The 27,008-nt window shown below is 37.6% G+C and overlaps 5 protein-coding genes and 2 pseudogenes across 8 annotated transcripts; 2 read left to right on the forward strand and 5 right to left on the reverse strand.

Annotated features, from left to right (window-relative positions):
* Positions 1 to 190: 190 nt before the first annotated feature.
* LOC104759314 (regulator of telomere elongation helicase 1 homolog) lies at positions 191 to 6,686 on the reverse strand. The gene is made up of 27 exons (XM_087494319.1): positions 6,261 to 6,686; positions 6,105 to 6,171; positions 5,956 to 6,031; positions 5,749 to 5,813; positions 5,605 to 5,652; positions 5,407 to 5,507; positions 5,193 to 5,328; positions 5,083 to 5,144; positions 4,914 to 4,987; positions 4,756 to 4,826; positions 4,528 to 4,615; positions 4,364 to 4,442; positions 4,168 to 4,257; positions 3,982 to 4,084; positions 3,751 to 3,844; positions 3,589 to 3,672; positions 3,350 to 3,506; positions 3,085 to 3,266; positions 2,909 to 2,953; positions 2,740 to 2,768; positions 2,490 to 2,659; positions 2,284 to 2,408; positions 2,082 to 2,204; positions 1,750 to 2,000; positions 712 to 1,576; positions 564 to 635; positions 191 to 386 (listed from the first exon to the last, which is right to left on the reverse strand). The coding sequence occupies exons 1-27, from the start codon at positions 6,583 to 6,585 to the stop codon at positions 360 to 362; spliced, it is 3,609 nt and encodes a 1,202-aa protein (XP_087350445.1). The 5' UTR covers positions 6,586 to 6,686; the 3' UTR covers positions 191 to 359.
* On the forward strand, positions 6,537 to 12,783 carry LOC104756428 (uncharacterized). Its single transcript, XM_087494317.1, has 12 exons — positions 6,537 to 7,240; positions 7,902 to 8,940; positions 9,205 to 9,423; positions 9,505 to 9,716; positions 9,837 to 9,911; positions 10,421 to 10,492; positions 10,571 to 10,669; positions 10,870 to 10,941; positions 11,033 to 11,147; positions 11,265 to 11,333; positions 11,412 to 11,776; positions 12,030 to 12,783. The coding sequence occupies exons 1-12, from the start codon at positions 7,100 to 7,102 to the stop codon at positions 12,552 to 12,554; spliced, it is 3,003 nt and encodes a 1,000-aa protein (XP_087350443.1). The 5' UTR covers positions 6,537 to 7,099; the 3' UTR covers positions 12,555 to 12,783.
* A 28-nt stretch (positions 12,784 to 12,811) lies between these two features.
* On the reverse strand, positions 12,812 to 14,462 carry LOC104756429 (uncharacterized). Of its 2 annotated transcripts, none has more exons than XM_010479022.3 (6): positions 14,173 to 14,462; positions 13,840 to 13,957; positions 13,572 to 13,721; positions 13,440 to 13,486; positions 13,259 to 13,346; positions 12,812 to 13,175 (listed from the first exon to the last, which is right to left on the reverse strand). In XM_010479022.3, exons 1-6 carry the CDS (start codon positions 14,353 to 14,355, stop codon positions 13,099 to 13,101), a joined length of 663 nt encoding a protein of 220 aa, XP_010477324.1. In that variant the 5' UTR covers positions 14,356 to 14,462; the 3' UTR covers positions 12,812 to 13,098. The 2 variants fall into 2 exon arrangements, with proteins under 2 accessions (XP_010477324.1, XP_010477323.1); XM_010479021.3 differs by having other exon boundaries at positions 13,440 to 13,489; positions 14,173 to 14,436.
* Positions 14,463 to 14,544: 82 nt separating this feature from the next.
* LOC104756430 (U-box domain-containing protein 44) lies at positions 14,545 to 18,214 on the forward strand. 3 transcript variants are annotated; one of them, XM_087494318.1, is made up of 4 exons: positions 14,545 to 15,023; positions 15,323 to 15,882; positions 15,968 to 16,277; positions 16,523 to 18,214. In XM_087494318.1, exons 2-4 carry the CDS (start codon positions 15,343 to 15,345, stop codon positions 18,079 to 18,081), a joined length of 2,409 nt encoding a protein of 802 aa, XP_087350444.1. In that variant the 5' UTR covers positions 14,545 to 15,023; positions 15,323 to 15,342; the 3' UTR covers positions 18,082 to 18,214. The 3 variants fall into 3 exon arrangements, with proteins under 3 accessions (XP_087350444.1, XP_010477326.1, XP_010477327.1); XM_010479024.3 differs by having other exon boundaries at positions 14,545 to 14,993; XM_010479025.3 differs by having other exon boundaries at positions 14,545 to 14,987.
* Positions 18,215 to 18,408: 194 nt separating this feature from the next.
* Positions 18,409 to 19,432, reverse strand: LOC104759315 (putative F-box/kelch-repeat protein At1g20790 pseudogene; annotated as a pseudogene).
* A 1,200-nt stretch (positions 19,433 to 20,632) lies between these two features.
* LOC147923424 (putative F-box protein At1g20795) lies at positions 20,633 to 20,998 on the reverse strand. Its single transcript, XM_087496433.1, has one exon. The coding sequence runs from the start codon at positions 20,996 to 20,998 to the stop codon at positions 20,633 to 20,635; it is 366 nt and encodes a 121-aa protein (XP_087352559.1).
* A 2,076-nt stretch (positions 20,999 to 23,074) lies between these two features.
* On the reverse strand, positions 23,075 to 24,622 carry LOC147923425 (putative F-box protein At1g57580 pseudogene; annotated as a pseudogene).
* Between the last annotated feature and the right edge of the window lie 2,386 nt (positions 24,623 to 27,008).

Here is a 27,008-nt window from a genome sequence, read left to right on the forward strand (position 1 = left end):
GATTGTCCTGATTGTTCCAATTGTCTTCTCTCCCCCTTGCATAATAGTATAATGCAATCATTTTTTCAAATAGTATATTTTGATAGGTAAGACTTAAGAGTTTGCAAGTTTTAGAAGGATTGCAACAAACAATATATATTGAATTTAATTAATAATTTACTCAGTCGTTTATTTTTCTTTACACAATACCTATATAATTTGCTAAACATTAGTATAAAATAATAATTAATTGAAAAGGTTTACATAAAATTTAGAAATCTAAGGCCACACACACTTTTATAAGTTTGCTTTAGCCTCCGAAGAAAAGGTCGGACCAGCATTGCTGAAAACATCCTGGTCCTTGCTTGCTTGTTGGCAAATCACGTGTTAGTGACAGCAAGAGATTCCTACAATACCAATAGGTAATGATTATGTTTTCACAAAATAAATTTGATCAAAGATTTTATTATGTCACATCATTAAAACAACTTCACTTCTATTTCAACATCTTTCGCATCTCCATTTGTTCCAAACTGAATCCTCAAATTAGTTGTAAAGACTCATGGGTATAATACAAGAATTACCTTGTGCTTTAACGCTGTTTCCTTGCTTGCATCATCATTCTTGACTTCTAGATGATCAGCAAAGAACAAAATCTGAAAACAAGTAAGAAGAGATCTTAATATCAAGACAATGCACTCTGATGAATCACCAACTAAAAGTCAAGCTTACTTTGCTCATAAGCTGGACGTTTGATGAATTTGTAGCCATGACTTGCACTCCAAGGCAGGTGTTTGGGACACTACAGAAAGGGCAAAATATAGTATTGTAAACACATCCATCTTTCTGGCACCAAATTCCCTGACCTTTTGAGCTTTCAGAATTTGTGCACAGTCTCTGATTAACCAATGAGCAATCTGTCATGATAACTGAAACACTCGTTGGCATTTCTTCTTGAGCAGCAATACCTGATGCTTCTTTCAGAAGAGACAGCAAATACGCCTTGGACGACGAAGTCAACAAGCATTTGGGATGCGAGTCGTTCTCAGGGTGACCTAATGAACTTCTACAAAGTGAACAAGATATCCTCATCACTCTCTGATTCACTTCCTGAAAAGCATATGTATTTTCGTTTTGGGATCTTGATTCGGTACTACCAAACCCAAATTCAATTTTCCTTGTAAAATTTGTATGATCCGCAGGTTCAGTACTAGGAGCATTACTGTATTCTTCTTCTTCAAGGTCAATGATGACTGGTGAGCTACTAAACTTTCTTCTCTTCAAGGCATTGGAATTAACACTCATGTTCAAAGGCGACTCTGCTTCTAGAATCGAATTACGTGTATCACCACCAATGGAATATCTCTCTGGGGTTACTAGAACAGACGATTCAGTACCAAGAGGAGATTTTCTGAAATTTTCAGTAGATATATGCCTTTTTAAGAATTGATCAGGAGACTTCATAGATCTCAGACCTGTTGCTAGGCTAGAGCTTTCATTCTTCGAGCTAGAACCTGGACTCGCGGTTGCAATACCAGAGACAGAAGATGTTTCTGGATCTTCATCACAGTTGGTCACCGACGAAACCTCACAGTACCTGCACATGACAGTTTTAAAAGTTTGCTCAAAGATTTGTATAAATATAATCTAGCTTTAGTTCTGTACTTGAAACTAACTCTAACAAGTATGCCACTTTATGACAATTATTGCACATTATACTTTGAGATATGAATTTTATATACTTTGAGAGATATGGTTTAGTATTTTTACCCAGGCTCAGTCTGGACCTCGCAGTCAAGATCAATGACTCCTTTAAAGGATTCAGTTTCCTTTTTAACTTGAATGAATGTGTGAGCAGCAGGTACGTAACCTGGATATGATTCAGGAAGCCGCATAGATCTCGAACGTAAAGCTATTTTTGGTTTCACATCATTGTGAATTAAAACTTCGTTCGTAAAAGAGTATCTTGGATTCGAACTTGTATAGTCCTCCACGTTCACCACCCTCCTACTTGCAATATCCTGCACACAAATTCATCATCAGTAACAAAATGAATTCATGAGAAAACAGAAAAAAGTATATAGTTTCCTTTTAGAATATACCTTTGGTTCCACATGACTAGAATTGTTCTGAATCTGATTCTCTTTCTTTATGAATTCTTTGCTTTGGTTTTCAGAAGATAAGTTCTGCTCATGGGACTCTAACATCTTACTGTTAACTTGCTCCTGCATGCAATTCTCAAAGAATTTTAATGATTATGTATGTAATAAAGTTTGAAAGGAAAGGATATAGATTGTTATAAACCTTGACACTGCTGAAAAAATATCTTAATCCTTCCATAGAAGCTTCAAAATTATCATACAGCTTGATAGACTGCCTTAGCCACTTTGAAATAGACGCTCTGTTCCTTGGTTGTCTGTATCGCTCATCTAAACACCAAAACAAAGGCAACCTCAGAGCTACTGAAAAAAACAAAACGTTTAAAATAGATATTGAAATCTTATAATTACCCAAGAATATGATGGCACCATAATCAAACCTATGCCGGATACATCTCCCTGCTGCTTGATTTAAAGCACGATACGCCTGTTGGCAATACCATTCACCGCCTCCAAGAAGGTTTTTAGATGATTTGTATGTATCATTATATTTTCGCTTTAGTTCGACTAGAATATCGTGCCTGCCAAGAAAGTGGTTCGTTAGAACCAAGAAGATTTGGGAAGGAAGCTGGAAGGTTTTAAAGGGAAATAGAACTCTTACAAGTTTGGAAATGGAATGCCAACAATTATCTGTATGTAACCATCAAGGTATAACAGTCCATTTATAAGCCAATTTCAGTAGCATGAATCAAAAATATCCCAATGTTTCTATTGCAGAAAAGGATCAGTCAAACTCAAAAATACCAAGCCAATGCAGTTAAAAAGGATACCACTGCCCTGGCCTTTTCATCAGAAAAATCAAGCCCTTCTGAAACCTGTAGAATTGAACTCAGATCATGTCATGCACATAGGGTCCCTCAAAATAAACATCAATAAGAGAAACCAGGAGAAGAAAACAACAACAACAACAACAAAAACAACAACAACAACAACAACAACAACAAACCTTTCCTCTACATACTGCAAGAAATGCAGATCCTTTCTTGTAATCATCTTGAGCCTCAGTTACTACAGAACCTGCTTTCTTAACTCTGCTATTTCTTCCAATCAATCTGTTCTTTCCGCTTATCGAATCATAATATTCCTTCAGAACAGTTTCGAAGTCGTCCGTGGCTCCTCCTCTTGGTTCTGCAACCAATGACAGGTTGATAAGAAAAAAAAAATGCAGCAACAGTTTTTAAATGATCACAGAAGATAGAGATGTTACGTACCGATGAAAAGATCCCTTTTCAAGCAGAGCCGAGACCATTGTCCAGTTTCACGCCAACGCGTGCAGAGTTTTTCCATCAACTTATAGCTTGGAAAGAATACCAGAGAGCCACCTGGTACAATGTTGCAAATTTCTTCCAAGGATTTCCCTAGAGTATCCTTCAAAGCAAAGTATATAGAAGCATTGAGTTTTACACTAAAACATCGCACCACAGTACAAAACAAGAGCTTGAATCAGTACCTGGAATTCATATGCATCAGCTGTTTTATAACTTGCATTTAGAGGATAATTACCAGGACCACTGGAGATTGCACCCGCCCACACCTAGAACAAAAAATGTATTGTTAAAATCATACATTGACTTCTTGAAACTGTTGGTAAGTGGAGAGCTTTAGTCAGAACCTGCAGATTAGGATCAATCACATGTGGAGCCTCTAAACAAGTGGCAAACGGCAACCCAAGTTCAGATGAGAAAGAATTCATCGGTGACAAAGTCCTATATTTCACAACAAAGAAACTCAAACTATATCATTACTGAAAGAGATGGCTCAAGAAACAATGAAAACAAAAAACTAGCCAGTTGACATAACTCTTTGCAGAGAAGCATATAGTAAGCAACAAGATACTGCTTACCCAGATGTTAAAATGATGGATAAAGAAAGATCAGCTAAGTCTTTGAATACAACAGAGGGATTCATGCACCACAAACTGAACGTATGCGTCCAACCAGTATCTCCTGCATCACAGTAAAGCAACAATGAACACCTTCTGTTTTATACAGATGGGTGAAGTTTTCACACATAAAGATTTCACTTGTACCTCTCCTAGCAGACCGTAGTAAACCCATTTCGTAATCTAGGACGTGACTTCCGTTTTTGGAAAAGAAGTATGTAAGTGTAGCAAACAACTCTGCATTAAAATTTTTTTGTGTGCAATATGTAAGCTCTCATCCTCAAAATTACATTATAGAGAGATCAATGCTTATTAAAGTTAGTGAGACGGAAAAAAAAAAAACCTTCTAGTGTCGTGACAGATATCCCACTCAAATAAGGCTTTTCAGGGTCCAGTTCTGCTGCCTCTGATTTTGTGATCGCCTTAACCAGTTAAGCACAAAGTCACATTCAAGCGTCGTAAAAAGTCATGCGGGTCTAGCCAGAAATCATAGAAGAAATGACTTACTTGATCAAGACACGCCTGTAATTGTGGCAAGTACTCTGGAGTGATATTGAATTCCTTGAGCTCTTTCAAAGCTCTGTCTCCAGTCCAGCTGTTACATTGATAAATAGCAACAAAAAAAAAAAGAAAGAATGAAGTATATTATATAGAAATCAGCTTGCCTCATAGACTTTGGAACCATTTTGCAATTTTAAAGTAAAGTAGAGGATTGGAAGAAAAGTTTCAACTTACTTAGAGAAATAGTGCTCAGAATCACGTTTTGCTAATGAATCTTTTTTACTTCCAATCCAACTTATCAATCCCTGAATACATAGAAGAGTCAATATTTAAAAAGTAGACAGCAAAGCTTAGTTACCTCTTAATAATATCTCTTGCATAGAATGACTTACCTCTACTACTTCATACAAGGGTTCATAGAACTCTGGCTCATCGTCACTCAACTTTTCTAGTTCATTCCGCAATTCTGCATAACGCATAAGCCAGGTTAGTGAAGCATATTTTTAGTGAACAAAACGATTAATTACTGCAGGGATATATAATTATTTGAGTAGTACATACTGATAATAATATCTTCTTCCAAGTTAATGCTTCCTGCTTCACGAGCAATGTCTTCCATATTGCTGTGGACAGTAAAAGCTTTTAGTAGCCATCAATATCATCAAGCATGCTAACAAGGTTTCAGAAGCTTAATGGCTCCTTTTAGATTTATTCCTCCTCGAATTACAGGATCAATTATATATGAATAAGGGCAAAAAACCAATTTTGCAACCTCCAACATTTTCCTGGAAGCAAAATATGGACAGCCTAAAAAGAAAATTATTTGAGATTAAGAAACTGAAAAATACAAATAACTGAAAGAAAAGAAAAACAAATCTAACTAACCTATAACAGTTTTCCCAATTTTTACAAGGTCTTCAATGTCATGAACCCCATTGTGCCCGTTTTGCCTAAGTGATGGGTAAGCTAAGATGCGAGCGGCACCTCTGCAAGTTAAAGTAAACCGTTATATGGATTTTGACAAGGTAGCTAGAAACAAAAGAGGAAACACAAATAACTTATAGATTATCAGGGAAAACTCACTCGAACTCAGGACATTTTGGGTTTTTCTTATCTTTTAGGAGCAACCGACTAGAAAAAAAGAATGAATATAAATTATAATAGACGTTAGTATAGAGAGGGTTTATGAGGATAGTGAGATGGTGTGAATATGGATGAAATTTTTACCATTTTTCGTCTACGTTGTCTTTCCCTTGTACATGACGATTCGTGCAGCAACGTTTCCTAGAACCCTAACACAATGAAAGATGAACCCACAATGGACAACACAGAACAAATTACAGTTATAATGAGTTGCGTGAGATAAAATATTCTCTTGATGAGCCAGCCATAGATAAAACAAGTTCGCAAGATCAAGTTTTATTTGTGACATACCAATACAGCCATGGGCACTCTGTAACCAGTTTTTTTATACTCACGAATGACTTGAGAGATCTGAGCATGAGTTCGTCTAAGTAAAAAAAAATAAACAAACAGTCAAATGATTTGCAACATTTCCAAAGACTAATGATGTAAACGCTTACGAAGCATAGTATATGGTGGGAATATTTGGTGGTTCAGGTGGCTCCACATTGCTAGGTAAAGTAGTATCTGTTCAGAGATATATTATAACCACGAATTAATAACTAATAAATCTTCTCAATCATAGAGTTGCAATATTCATTAAGGACACGACAAACCTGAAGGCTGCGTTTTCAAATGAGAAAAGTTCCCATTGGAAAACCGCGATAGATAGCTCTTTTGCCAAGCGAGAACAGAACAGAGCAAAGACAGAGATTTGCCAGTACCAGTTGGAGACTCGAGCAATGCGTGGGAGTGACCGTCTCTCTGGGCACGATCGAGCGTAGATATGACCCGGCTCATGAACGCAAGCTGGGTTCCATACGGTTGATAAGGGAACTCAACTTGAAGGCCTCCGATCTGGTAAAGCTTTTTAGGGTTTTCGGGGTTTAGGGTTTGTTTCACTTCGTCCTTGGAATCCGATTTGCTGGTTGTGGAAACCATCTTCTTCTTCGTCCCAGATCTGTCTCTCGGAGTTCAGTGACGGCAGAGGTTGTAGGATCTGATTTTGTTAAAAATATGGGCGGGAAAAATCTTATCCCTACCCTTCATCGCCAATTGTGTTACACAGCTTCACTGACAAGCTAAAAGCCTTAAGATCAAACAAAACGACGACGTATGGTTTTCAATGTGACAATGGACCTTTTTTGGGCTTATAAAGCCCATTTACTAGCAGCGAACAAAAAAACTCCGGAAAAAAAAAAAAATAATAATAACGATGACTTTATTGAACATCTTCAACAAAAACGATTCGATTGATCTATTGCTGTGTGACACTGTCATTTTTACGGTTGTTTTTTGTTTTTATTAATGCCTTTTTAGTTTTTTGATTTAATTAATTTATCGATTCGAATCGGGGCAAATTTCGTCTGGGCAAGGAGAAGAAATCTGGAGATAAGGGATTGTGATCTCGATTTCGAAGCTCTGATCTAAGTTTTTGAGGGGTAGCTCTCCGGTGATGGCGGGTCAGAATCCTAACATGGATCAATTCGAGGCCTACTTCAAGAGAGCTGATTTGGACGGAGATGGTCGGATCAGTGGAGCCGAAGCTGTTGGATTTTTTCAAGGATCTGGTTTGTCTAAGCAAGTTCTCGCCCAGGTTCACATTTCTTCTTGGATCTCTGCTTTTTTTTTTTAATTGTTTCTGGTGAGAGAATTGTTGAGTTGTTCCGGAGAAAGATCTCTGATTTGGGTTTCCAGAATGCCGTAATTTTGATTCTCCGCATTCTATATTCTGAGATTTTTGATTTGCCTATGAACTGAATAAACGAGTGCAGATTTGAGACGCTTATTTTTTTTTTTTTGCATTTCTTCCTTTATGATCTTGCTTAATAAGAGCAGCCTTTGTTAGAAATCTATTGTGAAGAAGTTATTAGTGTATGACAGTAAGATTCTAGAAGTTTCCTTGGTGAAAAATTTTGCCATTTGGTTTTAAAGTAGTCACTAATAGGAAGGGTACTGGTTTTTGGTTTTTGCTCGAACTTGACAGCATCTAGATGAGGATGTCATCATTGGCATAGCCTGAAGATATTGGTTAATTATTCTTTTGTAACGTCATTTACTATGTGGCTATGTCTCTTTAATCTTGTTATCACGTTTTGGTACATTTGTGTGGATATAAGCTTTTTATCTTAGGTGTACCAGTTAATTATGTATTTGAACCTGAAGCATTTCTGTCGTACAATATTCGTGGAGTGTTTAGTGGTGTTTGCTATGTGAATTTAACTACTGATCAGTTGTGTTCTGCATTGCATTTGTAGATATGGTCGCTTTCTGATCGGTCACGTAGTGGTTTCCTTGATCGGCAAAACTTTTATAATTCTCTGAGACTTGTAACAGTAGCTCAGAGCAAGAGAGAGCTGACACCTGAGATTGTTAACGCCGCACTGAATACTCCTGCTGCAGCCAAAATACCACCGCCCAAAATTAATCTTTCAGCTATTCCTGCACCCCGACCTAATCCTGCCGCTACCACAGTCGGTTCCGTACCCTCAACAGTTTCTCAAAATGTGGGTTTTGGAGGACCAGGGGCACCAAATGCGAATGTTAATCAGAATTATTTTCCATCTCAACAAAACCAGCAAATGAGACCAAATCAAGGAATATCGGGGCTGACTTCACTTAGACCAGCGACTGGTCCAGAATATAGACCAAATGCCTTACCAGGTCAATTTCAGTCAGGTCCTGTTGGTAGTGTTACACGTCCTCCTCAGGCTGGTCCCACTAGTGTATCTGGTCCTGGTAGTTCAACGTTCAATCTTAATAATTTGTATGCTGGAAACACCGGCGGATACTCGTCAGGCTTTGGAGGGGGAAGCATAGCAGCACCTTCTCCTGGCGTAAAACCAGAGTCACAAATTGATCCAAAGGCGCTTGTTGTATCTGGAAATGGAGGTGACATGTTTTCCTCTTTCCAGCAACCCACTCTGAGTAATTCTTCAATCAGTTCAGCCATTGTTCCTACTTCTGCTGGAACCCAACCTCCACCAAAACCTAATGCTCTCGACTCCCTACAGAGTACTTTCTCAATGCTACCTGCAGGGAATCAGCCACGGCCAGCAGCAAGTTCACAGCCTGCAGTGTCCTCACAAGGTCCATCCTCCGGTTTGCCAGCTGGAAGTGCAGTTGGATCTGCCCATTCAACTCCTGCTGGAAATAATCAGCCTCCATGGCCAAAAATTAAACCATCTGATGTCCAGAAATATACAAAGGTATTTATGGAAGTTGATAGCGACAAGGATGGGAAAATCACTGGTGAGCAGGCAAGGAATCTATTTTTAAGCTGGAGGCTACCCAGGGGTAAGATTATTCTATCTTTCAGTCCACTTTATATGAAGAGTGTAAATTTTCAATTTGTATGTGAAATGAACTGTTGCCTCTGTTGAAATTAGATGCAATTCTGGATTGAAGAATCTTTTAAAAACTTGTGTTCTTGTCCCTTTTATTCATGGGACAGGCCATTTCGCTGTTATGTTCATTTATTTGCTACCCTCCTGACGCTTATGTTCCTATAATAATATCTGCAAGTGTTTATGGTAACATATTTATTTTGCTTGGTTCCAGAGGTATTGAAGCATGTGTGGGAATTATCTGATCAGGATAATGATACTATGCTTTCTCTGAGGGAGTTCTGCATTTCATTGTATTTGATGGAGCGGTATAGAGAAGGCCGTCCTCTTCCGACAGATCTTCCTAGCAGCATCAGGTTTGATGAGACACTGTTATCTATCTCAGGCCCACCTAGTCATGGATATGCAAATGCTGGATGGGGATCTAGTCAAGGTTTTGCTCACACTTCATGCCTTTACTGATCTTTTCCTTTTCCCTGATACGTTACTCTAAGTCAAGTTTTTCTATTGGAAGGTTTTGTACAGCAGCCAGTGATGGGTGCACGGCCAATCACCCCAACAACTGGTATGAGACCACCAGTTCCTGCACCAGGCCCTCACCCTGGCAGCGGTATGTCTTTTAACCAGCAAAGGAATCAAGCGCCAGGTTTGGATGATCCCAGTCACCTAGGTAATGGATATCCTGCAAGCTCAAATCTTCCAGAAGCAGCAGCTGATGGGGAAAAGGTGATCATTTAAATTTTCACTTATAATATGGACAAAAACATTATTTAAGCTTTAGATGAGCGATATTTCCATATGCATTTCCTTGGAAGCTTGTGAAACAAATTTTTCTAATCTGTGTAGGTTGATGAAAAGAAGAATGCATACATGGACTCCAGGGAGAAACTTGAATACTACCGGACCAAAATGCAAGATATTGTGAGTACTTCATTAATATAAACTATTGTTTTTTGAGAAGTATGAAATGATCTTGATCTGTCTCAGATTTCTTTATTCGAATATAGTTAACTATTGTCGATGGAAACTTTGCTATATTTGTATGCATTAAATCCTCGAAGAAACTGTTAGCTCCTTTGATCGAGAGGATATTGGTATCTAGTTGATTTATTCTCTGAAAAAGTTTGAAGAAGATCGTGTGTATAAATAAGACCAATCGACTGGAATTTACCATTTAGATTAAGCTGTAGAATTCGAAGGTTATCTACGTAATGGTCTTATAAGTTTAAGATTGTTGCTCTCCCTGAAGTTCTGGCCTTATCGTATAGAACCGTAGTCCTTGTTTGAGGTTTTGCTATCTAGAGCTAGTTCTTCAGCTTGATCTTTATCTTATATTTATATTATATACACATTCTGTGTGTCAGAGAGTAGGGTTCTTGTGCTAAGATCCGTTTCTTATTATCCCATTTTTTTGTTCTTTCTTCTGTCAGGTCTTGTACAAAAGCAGGTGTGACAATAGATTAAATGAGATCTCTGAAAGGGCTTCCGCTGACAAGCGTGAGGTGCGTTTCACATAGAAAATCACTTTCCTCATTTATTTAGAGGCAATTCTGTCTTATCCAGAACAATTTCTGCTGCAGGCTGAAACATTGGCAAAGAAGTATGAAGAGAAGTATAAGCAAGTTGCTGAAATAGGGTCAAAATTAACTATTGAAGAGGCCAGGTTCCGCGAGATTGAGGTATGACAAATTCGTTTGCCTGCCATTTCAAGTACAGTGCCTATGTAGCCGTATATTTTCTCCATTTTGTCTATGTGCTTCTGCCTCCAATACTAGGCTTGTCGTTATCCACATTTGCTGGTGAAGGGGATTTGAATAATTTTTTAACACATCTTTCACGGAAATTTGTTACTTATTGAAGTTTTGCTAACCCATTCCAGGGGCGGAAGACGGAGTTGAGCCAAGCGATTGTGAACATGGAGCAAGGTGGTAGTGCTGATGGTCTCCTTCAGGTAGATCTATTCTCTATTCTTATGTGATGCATAAACAAACTATCGAGTATCTGCTGTGCATGCCTGATTTGATACTTTACTGGACATATAGGTCCGGGCTGACAGAATACAATCAGATCTAGAGGAACTGATGAAGGCTTTAACTGAACGTTGCAATAAACATGGGTTGGAGGTTAAGTCCAAGGCCCTAGTAGACCTTCCAGCTGGTATGACAGACGGTTCTATCGCCTTGTGACTTCTTGCTTTCATTGTAGATGAATGCAAATTGCATGTATTTTGTAAACAAACAAATCATTTGGTATCTGTTACGTTGTGACTTACAGGTTGGCAACCTGGAATTCAAGAAGGGGCAGCTCTTTGGGATGAAGAATGGGATAAGTTTGAAGATGAAGGTACAATGTTTAATCCTATCTTTCTATTACTAATACATTTAGATATCTATAGTTAACTGATAATCCTCACACTGTTAGGATTTGGCAATGAGATTACTTTTGACAAATCAAAAGAGCAAAACTCATCTGGTGAGAAGGAAAACGGTGAGGTGGATGATGGTAAGGGGCCACCTGACTCGCCGACTCATTTAGATGAAAACTATGGACCATTTTCAGAAACCTCAGACCGCCACCATGAGAGTGAATATGGGGCAACTCACAGTGAAGATGATTCAGGCAGAAGTCCTAGAGACAGTCCTGTCTCTAGGACTGCTACTGAGATCCCATCTCCAGATTCTCATGGAAAGAATTCGGAATTCTTCGATGACTCGAATTGGGCAAGTGCGTTTGACACTAACGATGATGTGGATTCAGTCTGGGGATTTGATGCATCAAAAAGTCAGGTTAGTACAGAATCCGTAGTGTCTTTCGATTTAACGAATCATTTCATCCATCTAAATACTGTATCGAACCTTCAGTTGTAATTATCGAATAGACATTGAACTGATCTTTTACTTTATACAATTTTGAAAACCTGTATCTTCATTAAGTAAGTCCATACTTTCAGATTTGGAATGGTACATTCAGTATGCTGAATCATTTAGTTACCTATTCAGAGTCGTAACCAAGCTTAGCATTTTGAATGGACATTGGCAGGATGGAGATTATTCTGTATCTGGTGGCGATTATGGTGGAGACACGGGAAGGGAAGATTCTCCAAGTTCGAGAAGCTTCGGCGCTCAGAGAAAGAGCCCATTTGCATTTGACGATTCAGTTCCCAGCACTCCACTTTCAAGATTCGGGAACTCTCCACCTCGGTTCAGCAATGCATCAGCCAGAGATAATAATTTTGATAGCTTCTCCAGGTTCGATTCCTTCAACACCAGTGAAGCAGGCGCCGGGTTTTCCTCCCAGCCCGAAAGACTGTCTCGGTTTGATTCCATCAACAGCTCAAAAGATTTTGGTGGAGCTGCTTTCTCCAGGTTTGATTCAATTAACAGTAGCAGAGACTTTGGAGGTCCCTCGCTTTCAAGATTCGATTCCATGAATAGTACAAAGGATTTCAGTGGCAGCCATGGATACTCATTTGATGATGCAGACCCGTTTGGTTCCACAGGCCCCTTCAAAGTCTCTTCAGATGAAAGCCCCAAGAAAAGGTCAGACAATTGGAACTCCTTCTAGCCTCGATTTTTATATCATTCCTTTTTAAATCCCTTTTTTTTTTTCCTCGCGTGATGAAACTTGTGATTGTTTCATAAAATCTTATAATCATTTCACCAAATTCTTGTTTTGGAGGAGACAATAGCGTTAGACTATTTGTAATTTGTAAAGTTTGTCTTTGTATGGTTTTTCTACTGTATCTCTGTTCTGTTATGAATTCACTTGCTTTATATGAAGAGATATTTGAGGTTTTCGTCGTCCAGTTTACTGATTCTCTCTTCCCCAAAAGGTTTTATTATTTTGATCTATCGTTAGCTCAAATGTCTGTAAGAAATTCTGGTAACATTTAACCATACCGAAACAGATACTGTGTTTACACTGAATGTGGTAGCTACAAAACTGAAAATCGAGCTAATGCCTTGGCACACATTCTATCTTTCTGACTGGAAGAAAGATATGATTCGCATCACCAAATTCCCCAAAATGTAACCTTGTCTGTGAGACTCTATTCTGCATCCGCTGAATCCCCTGAGCATATTTCAGGATAAGTTGTTACCTAGGAACTTTACTTCTCTGTGATCCGCTCAAAGGCAGATAGCATAGATGCACGCATGTTGGCTATTTCCACAAGAGTTTCAAGAGCTGTCCAAAGACAAGAAAAAAAGAGTTTCAGCTGGAAGCTGGAATCTATTTTGTGAGTAAACTTGTGTTTATGATGATGTTACCTGTCTCAAATGATAGTTGAGCGCCGCGTAGCTTAGGGGAGACTAAGCCTCCAAATACCGACAGAGATTTAGCTCGTTCTTTCTTGATCTGAAGAAGATTAACACATCTAGATTAGCAAAACCCTCGTTCTGCATTTTGAAAACAGGGAGAGTTTGTGCAGAAGGTGAAATGATTGCTCACCTCTTCATCAGCAGCTAAAGTGGTTTCGTCCTTAGCTGATGGTTTCTCTTCTATCAAATTTACATAAGAAAGAAATTACACACCAACAAATAAAAGGGCACAGAATAAACAACAGATAAAGTCTCTTATTACCAGAAACTCCTCGATGTCGTAGCTGTTGGCTGAGAGGTGAGCCTATCTCCGAATCTGTATCAGTAGAGAAGTCTTTGCCTTTAGGGCTACCACAACCCTTGGAAGCCCACTTGGACAAAGCAAAACGTGGAACTGATCCCAAAGATCCAACTACAAGAGTTCCATAGATTCAATCAAATGTAAGAAGAGTCTTCCCCGAATAAAATTCATAGCATAGAAACGTGAGGCATTGGAACAATCAAAAGCTCAGAGCATGAGCCAAACTTACCCTCTTGGTCAGTGACTTGCAATGTAGAAGCAGCGGGATGATACTTGAGGTCTAAAAGAGTGCTGTTGATACGTAAAGTTCCCATAGAGTGTCGAGCACTAGCTAGATCAAACCATCCCTGCCAAAAACAACACATTTTTTCAGAAAGTTTCTATACCAATAAGTTAATTAAGGCAGAGTCTCATCCTAATCTCAGTGATACAATTTCACTAAAAGGTTCAAAAATGCTTCCATAAGCTAGCTAATTAAGCGATCTAAACTTTGAATTGAATTAGAGACCAAAATTAATCACTCTAAAGTAAAACCTTCCATAGATAGAGATCATCACGTTACCTCTCGGAGCTTTGAATTGACAGAGTCCATAAGCGTCAGATACCCATCCAACGAATCTAGGAACTGCAAAATGTTCTCATCTTCTTTCCCTTCAGTTTTAATTTCTGCTTCTTCCTTACCCACCGCCGCATCCATGGATTCTTCTCTTTCCTCGTAAATCTCAGTTCCTTCATCTCCCGCCATCGCGATTAAGATCCCCAAACACACAAGAATCAACAAATCAATGCGATCGAGAGAGAGAGAGCATCATGGTCAGAGAGACTCAGAGCAAGTTTTGGAGTAAATGGGTCAATTAATGAATAAAAGGCCCATTAAGAAAACTAAAAGCCCATTAACCCGGGTATGTTAGTGGGTGGGTAGCAAGTCGAGTGTGTTGTTGTAGTACTAGTGTGTGTACACACAGCAAGCAAGCCAGGCTGGTTTGCTTCTGTTTGTCAAGTTGGCGTTTGGTGGCTCCACGTCTCTCTCTCTCTCTCTCTCTCACGACTTTTCGATTTTAGTCAACCTTTCGTGTTTTTTTTCTTCAACCCATCTTCTCTGTTCTTTCCTCTTACTTTTGCCCGTCTCTCTCGTTCTCTCGCTCTCTCGCACGGGTACACAACTCTGTTCAATTCTAGCTCGAGTAGGAGCAAAAGCTTGGATTGCTTTCTAATTCAGGATCCATGGATGAAGAAGAACTCACACTTTCTTTTCCTTAAGGAGACTTAAAGAAGTAGTCTTTTTCCGAATTGTCAACTTTGAACAACTATAAAAACTTAGGCTTTTTTTGTTTTGTTCTGTACTGTTCCCTTCTCACGCTTCTTCGATTGGAACTGGTTGGTGTGCGTTCTCCTCTCTCTCTCTCTCTTTTGGTATTTTTTTTGACATGCTCATTTGTTTGGTTCCGGTTTCTATAATTATTGCTAAATTTAGTAATCTTGCTATATTAGGGTTCATGTAACTGATGATTTTGGCATATACTGTGTTTGTTGTTTTTGTTTCCTTTTTGCTGATCAAGGAACTTAAGCTAAATCTGGTATTTATATCCCCTTTTTGTGTTTCCAAAACTTTCTCCTTCACTTACTCTCGAATTTGGACACTCTTTACCTGACTCTTGCATTTATGAATCCTGTTTTCCCGTAATCTTGAGGTGTTTGCTTATTATTTGCAGTGAGTGTTGAGGATTAAAACATGGTTGGAAGCTCGGAGGATGGTAACCAGTCAGATGACAGCTCTCAATTTGAGCGAGGGGTTGATCATATCTACGAAGCCTTCATCTGCCCATTGACAAAGGAGGTTATGCATGACCCTGTCACTTTAGAGAACGGCAGAACATTCGAGCGTGAAGCCATCGAGAAATGGTTCAAGGAATGTCGTGACAGTGGGAGACCACCATCTTGCCCATTGACTTCTCAGGAGCTGAGCAGCGCTGATGTTAGCCCCAGCATAGCTCTGCGTAACACTATCGAAGAGTGGAGATCAAGGAATGATGCTGCCAAGCTTGACATTGCTCGTCACTCACTTTTTTTAGGTAATGCTGAGACCGACATTTTGCAAGCTTTGATGCATGTACGACAGATTTGCAGGACTATCCGATCTAATAGGCAAGGTGTACGCAACGCTCAGCTTATCCGTATGGTCATCGACTTGTTAAAAAGTAGTAGCCATAAAGTTCGGTATAAGGCTCTACAGACTCTTCAAGTTGTTGTTGAAGGAGATGAGGAGAGCAAGGTTGAATTCTGATTTCTGTTCTTCTCTGACGAAAACGTTTATGGATAATTAAGCGGATGCTAATTAATGTTTCAGCGTATTGCAGGCTATAGTAGCTGAAGGGGACACTGTGCGTACACTAGTTAAGTTCTTATCACATGAGCCATCAAAAGGGAGGGAAGCAGCTGTTTCCTTGCTGTTTGAGCTCTCTAAGTCAGAAGCTTTGTGCGAGAAGATTGGTTCCATTCATGGAGCACTTATATTGTTGGTTAGTCTGACTAGCAGCAACTCAGAAAATGTTTCAATTGTTGAGAAAGCTGATAGAACCTTGGAAAACATGGAGAGGTCAGAGGAAATTGTTAGGCAGATGGCTTCTTATGGTAGACTCCAGCCTCTTCTAGGAAAACTCCTTGAAGGTTATTATTCCCTACTTTGCTTGGTTATAGTTTAACAATGTTCTCTCTGCTTCATTTTGCATAAAACTTGTTATCATCTTCCTTCAGTCATTCGGATGCATAACGGTGTTACTGTATTCTGCCTTATAGTTTGTTTGCTCTAGGAATTTTATATGTTCTCTTGTCAGATCTTTAATAATTTTCCTCTGTTTTATTGCGAGTCTCATGCATGAATAATGATACCACATGTGAATCATGATGTGCAGGTTCACCTGAAACAAAAGTCTCTATGGCTTCCTTTCTCGGGGAGCTTCCTTTAAATAATGAAGTGAAGGTTCTTGTGGCTCAGACTGTGGGTTCTTCTCTTGTCGATCTTATGAGAAGTGGTGACATGCCCCAACGGGAAGCTGCCTTGAGAGCTCTTAACAAAATCTCATCGTTCGAAGGGAGTGCTAAGGTCTTGATCAGCATAGGAATTCTCCCCCCACTTATCAAAGATCTGTTTTATGTAGGGCCAAACAACCTTCCAATTCGGTTGAAAGAAGTCTCTGCCACTATTCTTGCTAACATAGTGAACATTGGGTATGACTATGACAAAGCCACTCTTGTTTCAGACAACAGAGTGGAGAATCTGCTCCATCTAATTAGCAACACGGGACCAGCGATCCAGTGCAAGCTGTTGGAGGTTCTTGTTGGACTCACCAGTTGCCCAAAAACAGTTCCAAAAGTTGTCTATGCAATTAAAACCTCAGGTGCAATCATCAGTTTGGTTCAGTTTATAGAGGTCCGAGAGAATGATGATTTGCGTTTGGCTTCCATAAAGCTTCTTCATAACCTTTCCCCATTCATGAGTGAAGAACTAGCTAAGGCCTTATGTGGCACTGCTGGACAACTCGGAAGCCTTGTTGCAATCATTTCAGAAAACACACCAATCACTGAAGAACAGGCTGCAGCTGCTGGACTCTTAGCTGAATTACCAGATAGGGATTTGGGTCTTATTCAGGAAATGTTAGAAGTTGGTGCTTTTGAAAAAATCATCTCCAAAGTGATTGGCATCCGCCAAGGGGATATCAAGGGAATGAGGTTTGTGAGTCCTTTTCTGGAAGGACTTGTGCGTATACTTGCTAAGATTACTTTTGCTTTCAACAAAGAGACTCGGGCCATTACCTTTTGCCAAGAGCACAATGTTGCTACGCTCTTCCTTCATCTGCTTCAATCCAACGGTCAAGATATCATCCAGATGGTTTCTGCCATGGCTTTAGAGAATCTGTCACTAGAGTCTATTCACCTGACACGGATGCCTGATCTGCCTCCTCCTAACTACTGTGGCTCGATCTTTTCATGCATGAGCAAACCACACGTTGTAAACGGGCTGTGCAAGATCCACCAAGGAATATGTTCATTAAGATACACATTTTGCCTCGTCGAAGGACAAGCTGTGGAGAAATTAGTGGCTCTATTAGACCATGGAAATGAGAAAGTGGTTGAGGCCGCACTTGCAGCTCTTTCGAGCTTATTAGAAGACGGATTAGACGTAGAGAAAGGGGTGAATATACTTGATGAAGCGGGCGCGATAACGCATATACTAACCGTTCTGAAGGAGAACCGATCAGAGAGGCTGACGAGGAGAGCTGTTTGGGTGGTGGAAAGGATCTTGAGGATTGAAGACATAGCAAGAGAGCTCGCAGAGGAGCAGGCCCTGAGCGCTGCACTCGTGGACGCTTTCCAAAACGCTGATTTTAGAACGCGACAGATAGCTGAGAACGCGTTGAAACACATCGATAAGATCCCAAACTTCTCAGGTATATTCCCAAGCATGGCATAGGGGAATCTCTTTGAACTTGTTCAGTGAGTTTTAGTGATTTATATAAACTGTGGTTTATGTTTTGATGGGATTACTTGTTGATATAGGCATCCAGTCTTTTTCTGGGTATATATATATATTGTAAATTTCGATTCTTGTTTGCGTGTGCTTTAAGCTTTTTGATTTGTTTGTTTATGATTTATATCCTACGTCTAAAATCGTATTCATTTGATCGGCCTCGTACTAATGGCCATATGTTTGTAGAAGAAATTGAGCCAAAATTTAAATGTTAGATGTTAGATTAAACATCCATAGGTAGCAGGGGAACAAAGAAACTAACTAGTAAATTTAGAGAAAACACAAATTACGACTAACCAGACCCATAATAGCCATTACAGAGGAGATGCGCAGTTCAGATTCGATATCGGGTTGACGATAGGTCTGACGATAGGTCCTGGAACTCGTGGCCTTGAGCTTGAGCATATTCCTCTCCTCTTCCTGATCCAGTAGTTCTATCACAGAAGAAGACAAGGACGGCTTAAACAGAAAAAAGTTTCGATTACTATCGCACCACCATGGGATCGTTCCCACGACTTCCCACTTGTTCGCTCTAAAGTCGTAGCTATGAACCACTCGCTCAATAGGATGGTTCTTCATCGTGCTCATTACCAAACATTTGCCGTCGTACGCCTGCACATTCCAGTACGACAACGGCATATTTAGGTGCACCGGCTCGTTCTTGATCCGCCTCACGAGGATACATTTACCATCGTTCTCAGTGAAGATCTCCGTTCAAGTAAACAGGTTTCGAATTCTTACCCTTCTTGAGTTTGCTTGAGTGGCAAGTAAATGTTGTTTTCGATAAACTCCATGAATCTCCGGTGTTAATGTCGAACTGATACATCTTTTCGACTGGATTTGAAGGCTTAAGCACTTCGACTATGCAGACAATTTTGAATTTCTGAGTGGTTGGATCGATATGATCAACAGCAAACCCAATGCAAGTTGTTTTACCCGAGTTAGGGTAATCCATGAATCGGAACTTGTTTGTGAGGGGATTAGCCACGCAGGGACGACCACCAATGGAGAGTAGGAGAAGGCCGGAACAAGAACCGAGAATATTAAACACATTCTCTAAGCGCTCATTGAATGACCTAGAATTTCCAAAAGGGTGGAAACAGAGTAAATTGGAGCCATATTTGGAGACGTGAAGCAAACTGGATCCGGTACGGGAATAGTATTCGTTTTTAAAATTTGGGTCCTCTGATACATGCGAGTTGATGGATTTGTTTGTGCATCGCATCTTCACCAAGGATTTGGGATCTAGTTTGAAGAGAATCTCGTCTAGGAGATGCAAAGGTAATCTCCTCATGAGGACTTAGGTTTTTTTTTTCCAGTGTAAATTTATTTATGAGTTCTGTAGGTTATATATAACAACAAAAGCGACATAAAACCCTGACAATATTTTAATCCATCACTATTGAAATTACTTTTTTTTTTGAGGATAAAGGTTATTCAATCTAAAAGATAATGTTTACAAACTATGATAGTAATCACTAGGTCATCGAGTTTGGTAGCTTTACTAAATCTGTGGCCTAATACGAAATCAAAATATGAGAAAGGTCGGAATTTGGAAGCTTGTTTGTACATATTTTGTTTGTCAAAATTAATCCATCTCGTCTAGGAGATGCAAAGGTAATCTTCCTCATGATCACAGAGGATTTAGGGGTTTTTTTTAACAATGCAAATTTAACATTTTATGTGTTCCTCAAGGTGTGCGTTATGTCTAAGTTATATAGAAAACCCTATTTGACAATATTTTTATTTAATATCTCCTTTCATTATTTACTCGTGCCAAAATTAATCCATCACTATTGAAATTACTTTTTTTTTTTTTTTTTTGAGTAGCTAACCTATATTTTTATTTAACAACATCTCCTTTCCTTATTTATTTGTGCCAAAATTAATCCATCACTACTGAAAGAATTTCTTTACTTTTAAAAGAATGAATTTTAAGAATAATTTAGAAAGCTGTAAAAACCGTTGCGATTAAAATTTTATATTATTTTGTGTCATGGAAAAAAATGAAAATAGTTCAGACAATTCAAACAGACAAATATATATAGATTTCAAAAGATATGAATATTCGAATAAACACAACTCTACAATATACCGTTGCAACTTTACAAAAAAAAAACGTTATAGTGAACAATCACAACTTTTTGTAAAACACACAATTTAAATTTTCTACAGATTTTTTTGGAAATTATCCAAAAAGTACGAATGAAACGGATTGCTATTATATATAAATTATTACTATTTTTGTTTTTGAGGATAAAGGTTATTCAGTCTAAAAATAATGTTTACAAACTATGATAGTAATCACTAGGTCATCGAGTTTGGTAGCTTCCCGAAATCGGTGGCCTAATACGAAATCAAAATATGAGAAAGGTCGGAACATGGAAGATTGTTTGTACTTCTTACTTTGCTGGTTCGTTTGCACGTCGTTAAAGAATATCTTGGAAGGCCTCCATCATCCTTGAACACTAGTACTTTCGTTGCTTCTTTAACATTACTTTAGTTTCTTCCTCTTGAATCGATCTTTTTCTAAGTTGCGCGTTTCCACATTCTCCGATGAGATTCTAACAACCAATCCCATAATGGAGCTTAGAGAGGAGATGCGGTTGTAACCATCAGAAGGCTTCAGCTTCTCATCCAATCCAATCACAGATGAATAGAACGACGGTGTAAACAGATAAAAATCCATGTTTGTACCGCACCACATTGGAATATAACCCATTACTCCCCACTCATTAGCTCTCAAGTCGTACCGAAGAACCACTCCGTAAGGGAAGTCATGATTCTTCTCCCTCAATAGTAAAACCTTTCCGTTGTAAGCCACAACGTCCCAGAAAATGAGTCTCTTTGCCTCCGCCATTACGTTCTTTATCTGCCTCACTAGAACCCACTTGGGATCGGTGAGAATATTCTCGAGGGAGTAAGCGTAAATTACTTCCTTCGTCGGCCATATCAGCGTCAGTTTGTTATCGGCTGCGGCAAACAATATCGGCTGTAAACACGTAACTGATGTGTGTTCCTCTATTACCAATGCAATTAGACGATCACAATCACTATTACTTCCTCCGCTTATTTTTTTTTGTCCTCTTTGCAGCAAAGGGTTTCTCGAAGAATATTTGGAAAAAATATACTCAGCTACACGAAGTATTGTTCAATACATGGCCACACATCCTAACTTTAAAAATGTATTACCAACGACACGAAATATATATATTGCATGACCACATATACCAACTATATGATGACATGTGCTCAACATCACAACCTTCTTATTCCGGTACATCGTTCATCAGAATCCGGTGTTGACTAATATTGACCGGCGTTGACCCATGTTGACCAATAAAAATATGCAATTTTTTTTGTTTCTAACATTAGAAACCAAAAAAAAAATCATTATATTATTTAGGAATCATTTATAGTGTTTTATAATTTAAAATATATATGGATCCAAAGTAAAGATATATTGTATATATATTCCATTAATTTAGTCTTATAATAGTTACCTTTTTCAATTTCAAAACTTAACAAAAATTGAAATAAAAATCATTTATAAGATATTAAAAAGTAAATTCAAACCAGATAATCTTGTTATAATAAATCAAATAAGAAAACTACTTATTTTAACTTTATTAATTTAAAACATCAAATTCTTACTTAATATCTCTAAATATAAAATTGATATTATTTAATATTCTCAACCAAAAAAAAATATTTCTACAACAAAAACACTTAGAACCAAACCCAATACATATCAAAATCATTAGTTTAGATTAACTATTACTTTAGATTTAAAATAATTATTAACTATTAGTTTAGATTTAAAATTAAAATTACTAATTATAAGAATGAATACATTAAATATGTAAACAAAATATTTAGTTATATATAAAAAAAAATTATATTAACTATTTGATATAGCAATTTATGTTTTTGGTTTTTAATATTATACATAAAAAATAGAATATATTTTTTTGTCAATATTGGTCAATGCTGGAGTCAGTTAACCGGTGTACCGGAATTGTATGTTTATGGTGTTAACCACATGCCGTCATATAGTTCATGCATGTGATCATGCAATACATCTACTTCGTGTAGTTGAGAGTACAATATTATACTTGGTATGTGTGATCATGCGTTCTCGCATACTTCGTGTAGCTAGCAATCTTTTTTCCTATATATAAATATACCCAAACCATTCTTTAGATGTCGGATCCAATCTCATCTCGCAATCAATAGAGCCACAGTCTACTACTCAGCAACAGCCTGATGCTTATGATCTGGTTAGAATTATTCATAACCATCTCCTCCAACTAATCACCTTTCAAACAAATTGATCAAAACCGGTGAGTTTTTTTCACTAAACGACAATGATGCTTTCAGAAACTTATGAATGCCAATAAAACATATACATAATATTTATAATAAATTAAGAGGCGGCTAGGTTTCATAAAATATAGCAAATTAACAATAATACATTACAATTTAAATAGAAATATGACATTATTATACGATATTAACCAATTTAACTGTTTAGATTTAGAAAATATACATATCAATTGATTTATGGTATTTTTGGAAAAATAGCCAAAATTATGTTCTAGAGATTTAACATCTAAAAAATAGAAATTTTTTCGGTTCTTTTATTTCTATTTTTATATTATTACCAAAAAAAACTTAATATAGAAACTATTATAGTGACAAAAACGTTAATTAGTGAGATGTCTAATTCCTATTGGTCGATTAAAATCTTAGGTGGACGATTTAAGTTTATTTCCATATTTTCTTAAGTAACTTAATTTAAAAATATTTGAAAATTTTAAAAATGTTAATTAGTGACATGGCTAATCCCTATTGGATGTTTAAAATTAGAGGTGGACACATTTATTTAGTATAATTTAAAAGACAATGTTTACAAATTAACTAGTAGTCACTATGTCATCGAGTTTGGTAGCTTACTACGAAATCAAAATATGAGAATTTAGAATCGGAGAAAGGTTGCAAGCACGTTTATACATATTCCTCACGTGACTCGTACGACTTTGTCCACTTCTTCCTTTGCCGGGTTGTTTGCACGTCAAAGAAGATCTTGGAAGGCATCCATCATCCTTGAACATTAGTAATTTCGTTGCTTCTTTAACATTAGTTTAGTTTCTTCCTCTTCAATCGATCTTTTCCTAAGTTGCGTTTCCACTTTCTCCGATGAGATTCCAACAACCAATCCCATAATCGAGCTTAGAGAGGAGATGCGGTTGTAACCATCACAAGGCTTCAGCTTCTCATCCAATCCAACCACATATGGATAGACCGACGGTGTATACAGATAAAAGTCCATGTTTGTACAGCACCACAATGGAATGTAACCCATTACTCCCCACTCACTAGCTCTCAAGTCGTACCGATGAACCACTCCGTCAAAGAAATCCTGATTCTTCTCCCTCAACATTAAAACCTTTCCGTCGTATGCCACAACGTCCCAGAAAATGAGTCTCTTTGCCTCCGCCATTACGTTCCTTATCCGCCTCACTAGAACCCACTTGGGATCGGTGAGAATATTCTCGAGGGAGTAAACGTAAATTACTTCCTTCGTCGGCCATATCAGTGTCAGTTTGTTATCGGCGGCGGCAAACAATGTTTTCACGCTCAGTTCTTGGGGAAATCTTATTGGAATCAGCCGTGCCTTCTCTGTTTCGAGGTTGAAAGCCAAGATGCTTCCGTCGTTTCTCAACCAGTGAAGAGATCCGTTAACGTAGACAGGTCTCATACGCTTATCGAAATTGCTTGAGCGGCAAGTAACTGTGGTTTTTGACAGTCTCCATGATGAAACTCCCTTGTTAATCTCAAATTGATACATTGTTTCTTCTGGATGAGCCTCAATACCTTTTACGCAGACAATTTTGAATCTCTGAGTTCTCCGATCAATCTGATCAACAGCGAAACCTATGAACTTCGTTTGTTCCCAATCAATAGCTTCACCACTCTCAGTTATCCTAGGGAAAAGATTTGACTTAGAGTGATCCAGGAACCGAAACTTCCTAGTGTAAGGATTTGCGACGCAGAGACCTTGGCCGAAGAGTAAGAGAAGGCCAGAGCAACAGCCTAGAATCTGGAATCTCAACTTTAGGGTTTCTTGGGCTCTCGGTGACGTAGAACCGAGGAATGGGAAGTAGTGGACCAATCTAGAGCCCTCGGCAGTGATGTGAAACAAACTGGATCCTACCCGAGAATTGTATTCATATTTAAAATACGAGTCTTCGGATAGATGTGAGCGGAAAGATTTATCTGTGCATTGCATCTTCGCAAGAGTTTTGAGATCCAGACTGAAGAGAATCTTGTCGACGAGATGCCAAGGTAATCGATCCATCGGAGAAGGAACAAATTTTACAGAGCTGTTGCTTCGCCTTTTCAGGTATGATTGTGTATGGTTAATACTTCTGATTTGGTGCTTCTGATACTCTAATAATATATATCTTGGATCACCGTTCCGATGAGCATCCGCAATATTATGGACGGCAGCTTCAACTGAGTTCTTCAGTTGGAGATTAGGGTAAACGAGTGCCGGTTTGATTCTGGTTCGTGATTAAATCCGGGTCAATTTTGATTTACAGTTTTTACTTGGTTTGATGTATGTGGTTTAGGCCCTTTGAGGATTGTAATGGACCTAAATCCGGAAATAGCCCATTGGACTTTTATTTATAAAATTGAATACCATTTAAAAAATAATAATAATAATATATATCTTATTATATAAAGTTGGATTTTGAAAGTTAGTCACTAATAAGATTTTGACATGTGTCAAGCTTATATCAATTTGATATTACGATATGTGTAAAAGTTAATATTTAATAGGAGAGATTTGAGATTACAATAAAAAAAACAAAATATTCTATTTTAAACAATATTAATAATGTAAAAAGATAGTTATAAAAAATAAAAAAAAATAAAAGTTTTTTTTATAATTATAAAGAGATTGTATATATATATATACATTTCATAAATTTCGAAATTATAACATTATTTACTTATTTTTAATTTTAAGTTATTAAATCTAGAAAAAAATAGAACTGGTGATTAAGGAAAATATACAGTTAATTGTATATTCTAAATTTTGTAAATACTCACTTCAATATAAACATAGATCGTCTCATATTTTTTATCTAACAAAATAATTTATTCAAAAATATTTCTTTCAACTTTGTTCTATTGGTAAAACATTTTTAATGGAAAGGTAAATATTTTTTATTTTTTAAACCAAAATTTTTTTCTACTTTCCCTTTTTCAGATTGGAATAGGTAAGACCTAAGATTAATATGTTGACCTAAAAAAAAATTACTATATGCATCTTTTTTTTCTAATACTGTATTTTAAAATTTAATGTAGTATTTTTAGATTTTTTATTTAATTTATCTTTTTGAATTATTTAAGATCCAAATATTATCGTGCTTATAATTTTCTATTATTTCTTTATTTATGTCAAATTTATTTTCTTCTAATTTCTCAACCTTGATTGGTTGTTCATAGACCTTTTTTTGTGCAAACATAACTTTTACCATTCATTCAATCCTAAAAAGAGAAGGAGTAGAAGTTCATCAATTTAATGTATAGATATAATAGGCTAATCAAACACAAGCTTACAACAAACATAGATAGATAGATTGAAAAAACATAAATAATTGTTGATAGATCCATAGAGTTGGGAGACTATGACACCCTGGTTTGTAGATAGGTTTAAAAGAATTGATTTGATCACCTATGTCACCAAAATGCACTTATCTTTTCGATCAAGGGTCCTGAGAGAACTCCAGAGTTAAGCGTGCTTGAGCTGCAGTAGTTTCAATATGGGTGACTTTTCGGGAAGTGATTGTCAGAACTATGCGAGTGAGGACAAAACACAGGGAAAGATCATATAGTGATTTGTTGGGTCGGTAAACAAGTCTTTAAAGCCTCCCGGATGTAACAAATTGACCGTCGAATATGGGTGAGCCAGGAGTAGACGTGGCGCCCATTGAGGAAGGTGACCCATGGACTAGGAGTGGACATGGGGCTCATTAAGAAAGGTGGCAGTCGGGGCGTTCCAAATTAAGACAAATGCTACATCATGGTTTGTCAAAAACACTTCCACGAATAAATGAAAAAATTAATATTAGTTACTATCAAAAGATTTTGTGACGTTAGAAAATGGTCTTTAGTTTCATTGGTTGTCGGAGCAAGCCATTTTGAGATAGCTAAAAGACGTGAACATGTTCTCTCTACACATGAGGAGGGCAGAGCCGAGTTTCTCTCTATGGTGGAGGAGGTTGGACGCAAGGTTATCTCCCCAAAAGATGAAGGTGGATGAGGTTGGATGCAAGATTATCTAGGGGAAGAAGGTGGAGCCAATGTGCAATAAATTTTAATATATTTTTGTTAATTTAATTTCATTTACAAAACTTTAAACCCGCATATCCGATGGTTCCTTATCTAGTAGACAAGATAAAGCATGGTTTACTATTTAGCAGGAAAAGGAAAAAGTTACAATTCCCTTTTTTTTTTTTTTTTTATTAAAAAGTTTTAACAGTTTTTACAAGAAAGTAAAGTTTCCCAATACCGGTTAAGAGTCATTCTCGAACATTTTCGATGGAGTTCAAAAATATATTAACCTTTTTCAGTAAAAAGGGGGAAAAAACAAAAAGAATTATACTGTTTGTACCACTTCAAAGCTCAAACTAATAATGGACTACTCCACAAGCTCAAAGACGAAGCGTACCAATTTCTCAAATGCATTGTTGTTGGCTATGATTAGATTTGTATGTTCTAGTTTGGTAAAGGGACTACCAATTCGGTCTTTTGTTAGCATTTTTTTGGTAATTTTTTGGTCCGCGTGCTCTCGCTTG

Source organism: Camelina sativa, chromosome 17, assembly GCF_030686135.1.
Source record: "Camelina sativa cultivar CO46 ecotype springtype chromosome 17, ASM3068613v1".
Taxonomy (NCBI): domain Eukaryota; kingdom Viridiplantae; phylum Streptophyta; class Magnoliopsida; order Brassicales; family Brassicaceae; genus Camelina; species Camelina sativa.

What these genes read in the sequence shown, in the direction of transcription:
- LOC104756430 (XM_087494318.1), top strand. Translation starts at nt 15,343, where the DNA reads ATGGTTGGAAGCTCGGAGGATGGTAACCAGTCAGATGACAGCTCTCAA. An exon ending in AAGGAGATGAGGAGAGCAAG is followed by an intron (nt 15,883 to 15,967) that starts GTTGAATTCTGA and finishes AGCGTATTGCAG; the next exon opens with GCTATAGTAGCTGAAGGGGA. An exon ending in TCTAGGAAAACTCCTTGAAG is followed by an intron (nt 16,278 to 16,522) that starts GTTATTATTCCC and finishes CATGATGTGCAG; the next exon opens with GTTCACCTGAAACAAAAGTC.
- LOC104756429 (XM_010479021.3), bottom strand. Translation starts at nt 14,355, where the DNA reads ATGGCGGGAGATGAAGGAACTGAGATTTACGAGGAAAGAGAAGAATCC. An exon ending in GCAAGTCACTGACCAAGAGG is followed by an intron (nt 13,722 to 13,839) that starts GTAAGTTTGGCT and finishes GAACTCTTGTAG; the next exon opens with TTGGATCTTTGGGATCAGTT. An exon ending in TCAACTATCATTTGAGACAG is followed by an intron (nt 13,176 to 13,258) that starts GTAACATCATCA and finishes GTCTTTGGACAG; the next exon opens with CTCTTGAAACTCTTGTGGAA.
- LOC104756428 (XM_087494317.1), top strand. Translation starts at nt 7,100, where the DNA reads ATGGCGGGTCAGAATCCTAACATGGATCAATTCGAGGCCTACTTCAAG. An exon ending in AAGCTGGAGGCTACCCAGGG is followed by an intron (nt 8,941 to 9,204) that starts GTAAGATTATTC and finishes GCTTGGTTCCAG; the next exon opens with AGGTATTGAAGCATGTGTGG. An exon ending in GTGCTGATGGTCTCCTTCAG is followed by an intron (nt 10,942 to 11,032) that starts GTAGATCTATTC and finishes CTGGACATATAG; the next exon opens with GTCCGGGCTGACAGAATACA.
- LOC104759314 (XM_087494319.1), bottom strand. Translation starts at nt 6,585, where the DNA reads ATGGTTTCCACAACCAGCAAATCGGATTCCAAGGACGAAGTGAAACAA. An exon ending in TTTGAAAACGCAGCCTTCAG is followed by an intron (nt 6,172 to 6,260) that starts GTTTGTCGTGTC and finishes ATCTCTGAACAG; the next exon opens with ATACTACTTTACCTAGCAAT. An exon ending in TCTGAGCACTATTTCTCTAA is followed by an intron (nt 4,616 to 4,755) that starts GTAAGTTGAAAC and finishes TCAATGTAACAG; the next exon opens with CTGGACTGGAGACAGAGCTT.
- LOC147923424 (XM_087496433.1), bottom strand. Translation starts at nt 20,998, where the DNA reads ATGGCGGAGGCAAAGAGACTCATTTTCTGGGACGTTGTGGCTTACAAC.